The 5,562-nt window shown below is 40.3% G+C and overlaps 1 protein-coding gene across 1 annotated transcript; it reads right to left on the bottom strand.

The window, feature by feature from the left end:
- Positions 1 to 280: 280 nt before the first annotated feature.
- LOC144516272 (aflatoxin B1 aldehyde reductase member 4-like) lies at positions 281 to 4,025 on the bottom strand. Its single transcript, XM_078247480.1, has 7 exons — positions 3,722 to 4,025; positions 2,429 to 2,616; positions 2,142 to 2,246; positions 1,856 to 1,952; positions 1,033 to 1,132; positions 782 to 911; positions 281 to 457 (listed from the first exon to the last, which is right to left on the bottom strand). The coding sequence occupies exons 1-7, from the start codon at positions 4,008 to 4,010 to the stop codon at positions 296 to 298; spliced, it is 1,071 nt and encodes a 356-aa protein (XP_078103606.1). The 5' UTR covers positions 4,011 to 4,025; the 3' UTR covers positions 281 to 295.
- Between the last annotated feature and the right edge of the window lie 1,537 nt (positions 4,026 to 5,562).

Here is a 5,562-nt window from a genome sequence, read left to right as displayed (position 1 = left end):
AACACTGGTGACTCAAATTGGTTTTCTTTTTAATGCAATAGTTTTATTAAGGCAGACTCCAGGAAAAAGTAATTTTCCCCTGAAAAAATATATTATTTTTTACATTTGCAATGCAGTGGTCTTCACATTACTACACTGGTCTCCAATTAATTCATTTATGAGAAAACAAAAACAAATTTCAAATGTGATTTCCCGAAAAAGGTACAAGTAACTAAGGAAACTAAGGGAAAGGGGCTTTAGCAGATCTCTTTTCTCTATAAACGTGGATAAAATTTCAGTGGACTATTTTGGCTGGTCAACGGATGTAGTTTGGACACACGTGGGCAACGAGATTCCATGCCTCATTGAAGGCGGCGACCACTCCTTCATCCAGAGGACCCTCCTCTGCAGCAGCCAGGTTTTGCTGAAGTTGCTCCATACTTGACATGCCAATGATGACTCCATCACCCAGATCACCCTGGGACAGCAGAGAATTTAATGGTCAAAGAGAAAAGCGATGCTATCAAACCAAAACTACTTTCAACTACTATAAGCACCAGTGCTTATCCAAAATGCCCGAACTTCTCTGGTTGCAGCTTCTCCAATGTGAGGAGTTGCTTGTTTTCTTTTTTATGTCATTGGAAACTGAATATTTTTGGGTTTAGGACTGTTGGTTGAAAAAAAAAAAAACACAAAATGTAATGATGTTCAAGGACTTAGTTGCAGGCCTAGTTCCCATAATTTGTGCTGTGTATAAATTAACAATCTCTTCCCGCTGCAGTGCTCCATGCACAATAGCTACCTTAAGTTGGGAGTGATGGTACAACCAGCGCATAGCAGCAGAAGTCAGGGTGGGTTTCTCTGAGCCGTAAACGGTCTCCAAGGCCTTTTGAACCACGTCTATTGCTTTGAATTGACTCTCCTTCCAGTATCTGACAGAGAAGAGGACAGGTGCAATGACTTTGTGTGCTTTTATCAGTGGACGATGTAGATAAGTGCAGACATGCAGAAACTTGTTGGGAATATCTCAAATGTAAACTGAAGGTCTTTCACCTGTCCCTGTATGCTGCAGCCAATTTGTTACCAAAGAATCGTCCTGCAGGCTGGGGAACATCTTTGTCTTGGTAATGGTACTTTCCTGTTAGAATGCCAGCTGCAGAGGAGGACTAATGTCAGAATTCAAGCTAAAATGATCTAGGGTTCTACTATTTATGCACTCAATACTGTCACCCACTCAAAATACAGGCTTTTGATGCTACATTTTGAGAAAATGTTAAAACTAATAATGTCAAAACAAGATAAGGGTCTACAGTCATGGTAGTGGCTCTGTGAGGCTGTTCGTAGGCACAGTGGCGCTTAGAGCTACAGTAAATGCTAATGTCAGTATGCTAACATGCTGATGTTTAGCAGGTATGCTGTTTACCATTTTCACCATTAGTTTAGCATGTTAGCGTGCTAACATTTGCTAACTGGCACTAAATTATCATAAAGTACAGTTGTGGCTGATGCATGTTTTTCAAGTATGTGGTCATAAAACAAAGTATTGGACAAATTCAATGTTTGACCTGATGATGGCGCTATATGAAAAGTTAAAAGATTTATAAAGTGATTACAATTTATCCTGAGGGCGACATGGATGTGTGTACCAAATTGATTTGCCATCCATCCAATAGTTGTTGAGACATTTCACTTAAAACCACAAATGTCAACCTCATGGTGGCGCTATAGTCAAAGTCAGGTTTAACACCAAAATCCTTAGGATTGAATCTGCTGGCCGCCACCAAGTACCACCAACTGTGAGTATCTCCTTTTGAAAGAAACAATTTAAATGACAACTGGAGTAAAAGGTGTACCACAAAAGGAGGATATACAGCACCTGCTAGGGGATTGTATGCGTAGAATCTCATTCTGTAGTATCTCAGACATGGCAGCAACTCTGTCTCAACCTGTCTTGTAATGGCATTGTACATTCCCTGTGAAAGGTTGCAAGAGTTTTCAAAATCAAGTGAAAGTATAGTCATCAAAGAAAAATAAGATGTAGTTCAAGAACATCAAATTAAAGATAAGTGAGATGGAAGAATCACTGGGGCCACTTTGAGTTTCTGATGCAATTGATTGGAGATGAAACTAAAAGGCTGTTTTAAAACAAGGTGTCAGAATACCTGATACACAGTGGGAACAATCCAGTTGTTGTGTCTGCAGATGCTGGCAATTTCAGCCACTTGCCACGATGCATAGTTCGATAAACCAAACTCCTTAAATTTTCCCTGAGGGGGATTTTTTAAAACGAAAGCATAGTTTAATTAAATATTCCCAACATAATAGGTACAGTATCATTGATTTTAAAAAGTATACATTGTAGACAAAGATGCTGCCCTTGTTGGTGTGTCATGTTAAAGGAAAGGTTTCAGTTATAACTCATGGAACATTAGTTATGGGGTCTCTTTACCTCTTTGTGCAGTTCATTACAGGCCCTAAGGGTATCCTGGATGGGGTTCTGGTGGTCAGGGGCATGAAGGTAGAAAAGGTCCACACAATCGGTCCGCAGCCTCTGAAGGGAGGTTTCCAGCTGAGAGCGCACACTCTCTGGCTTCAGCGTTTTCCCATCCCAGGGGTTGGCCTTGGTTGCTATGCTTACTGTCACACAGAAACACTGAATTAAAAGTCTGTCATTTACAGGATGTTTTAGCAAACTGCTATCTTAATGACTCTATTACTACTAGTAGTAAAGTTATGTTACTATGTTACAAAAAAGACTATATTCCATGGTCAGACTGTAATTATGTTTAGGCTGTAGCAAAGTGCCCCTTACTAGACATTTACAGAAAGGCAAAGTTATGGTCACCTAAATTAGGACCCCCTTTCTAGTTGGACCCATGGTCGGACTGATTGGGAGTTTTTTGTATGCATTATTAGAGAACTGTTTATAATTGTTTTTACATTTTTATGTTTTAGGCTATTTATTCATTTTAGTCAGTATGTTACAACAAAGCAGATTTATAAATCTGAACGTAATGAGAAGATTGTAGAATGAAGAATGTAAATGCAAGGGGCTATATGTTAATTTCCAGGTTCATATTTGTATTTTAGTTTTTTTTTACTAGAACATGTTTAACGTTCAACAAAGACTTGATTTTTCTCATACTGTCTGTCTGAATATACCTGCATTCACCCTCTGTCTGAAACGCTTTTAGCGCCTGTCTCTTACAGCCCCACTCCCGAAAAGCCCAGTCCGCTCTGATTGGTTTGTGATAAGGATGGTGCTCCTTGGCAAAGATAATTTAGTTCTCAAGCCCCAGATGTAGATACTCAGATTCGGGGCGGTATATTCTAATGAGCCTGAGCGAGCAAAACCTAAATGGCTTGTTGAATCCCCCTGTTTTCTGATCTAGGCAGCTCACAAAAGAACTGACTGGGTTGTCTTATTTCACAGTTTATGGGTTGGTAGACCCTGCTGGACCCTTTTTAGTGTAGGGGACCGGCCTAGAAGAGTGAATGTCCCTCACTGACTGACTCGCTCACTCACGGACTCCATCCTGTCCACATTGTTGAAAATACTGAGGTTGTGGTCTTTGGCCACTACTGAAAGTCAGTGATCTCTCTGGTGGCCAATTTCTTTTCTTTTTTTTTTTTATATCTATGCAAATTTCTTTTTAATGGCTGATATAAGGATTAACGTTTGTCTTTGGCATGCAATGTCACACAGTCATTACAAATATCGGTGCATCTGATATTACGTTACCTGTTTTAGGAAGATTCATGCCCCCTAAGGCTGTCTCTGACTTCCCATCCACATACATGAAGGCTGTGTCCACAAGGCTGTGTCCCCTGTCCAGGAAAGTCTTCACCATCTCCAGGTTCTGCTCTGCGTTGGCACGGTCACCCAACGACATAGTTCCCAGTAAGGAAACTGGCCGTTTAGTTTGAGACGACATGTTTCGACGAGCCACACATCTCGGCAAATGTGTGAGCACTTCTTTAAATGTGCACAGTCTTCCTGTTTTTACCCACTGCATGCTACAGTACAGCATTTAGCCTGCGACTTAAGGTCGTTTGAAGTGGTGATAAGGTAGCGTTGTAAAGTTACTTAACCAAATTAAAAAAGGAATATTTGATACATTTACTGAACAGTTATTTGGCTTCTTTGCTTGGCTGTAGTTGAGGCAGTGCAAAGTTCGTTTTCTGTGACCACTTGTTGTTTTAGACATGTAAATATTTATTCAAGTCTCTTCGTTGCATCATCTACATCACTACAAGTAGTATTTATTTTAAACCACAAGGTGTCAGCAGATCTGGGTTTTTCCCCATAGACTGTATGGGATGAATATGACTGTATTTACTTTATATACAGTATGTTTTGTCCTGCATACAGCAATATGCAGTTCAGACATCCACTGAAATGTAATGTCTGCAGGAACATACTATGGGCAAATGAAGCCTAATCTCAGTTAGGATACATGTGTAAGTTTGAGGGAAGTGACAGCGACAGAGACAGAATAATCAGGTTTGAGAGGCAGAAAAATACTGGTCTTGTCCCCACTCCATTACTTCAAGAAGTTCTTCTTAGAAGATATCCTTGACGTTATCGTAGAACGGTCAAATCTATGCCAACAAGCCATTTAACCTCACTGCCAATGAACTGGGGCAGTGACCAATACACATTTTTTGAAGTAAGTTAAGTATTTCACTTAATACATGTTCAGAAACTATTAGATTTTCCTAGGTTTTTTACTACCCTTATAGCACAAAAAAAATCCTTGGTGGGGTAAGGCTGACAATTTTGATCATTGATAGCTACATGATCAGAGAGCCTCAATCTTTCAAAAAATAGGATAAAATATTTTTCTTAATGAAAACTCATGCAGTAGCGTTTATACATATTGAGACCCTGTCTTAGAATGACTAAGACTTTATATTATTCAATAATTGTATTCATTTGTTTCATAATATTTGTTAAAAGGATCTTATGCACTAGTAAACATGTTGCTGTTTGGGTGTATTGTATCTGAGTGGGTGTCTTATTTTCAAAGTACTGGTTTGTCTCTGGGCATATAATAAGGCGGCCATGTGCAGTCTGCTATATGTACTGGATGAGTAGCCTACTTGGAGACAACAGTGCACAGAAGGTGGGGGTGAATATAGGGGCCCAGCAGTAGATTTTTACCCTGGAGCTTTCAAACTGCTTAATTCGGCAGTAGCACCGAGATCGAAAAGTGGCCAATGGCATAAACATTAACACATTCATTTGATTATAAGGTTTTTTGTTCTTGTTGCAGTTCAAACAATTGTTCTCTGTCCCCACTTTGGCAGCATATGTCTCAGATGATCTCTGATGGGTCTGAGAGTCCCGGATGGTCTGGCAATGCGAGACTACAGAGTCCCTGATCTAATTCAAACAACATGCTCTGTTGGTACCTCGGAGGTTGCATGGACAGCGCCGATGACCCCTGGACTCTTTAGGATCATGAACACACATGCGCGCAATGAAAGCTTTGTTTGGAGAGCAGCAGTAGTCGGTCCTGGCGGCTGACCCTGTGACCCACCATCAGCTGTTTGCCCTGCAGAGTGACCACTAGCTGCTTC

This window comes from Sander vitreus, chromosome 4 (assembly GCF_031162955.1).
Source record: "Sander vitreus isolate 19-12246 chromosome 4, sanVit1, whole genome shotgun sequence".
NCBI lineage: Eukaryota > Metazoa > Chordata > Actinopteri > Perciformes > Percidae > Sander > Sander vitreus.
This window is presented reverse-complemented; position numbering and strand designations above follow the sequence as displayed.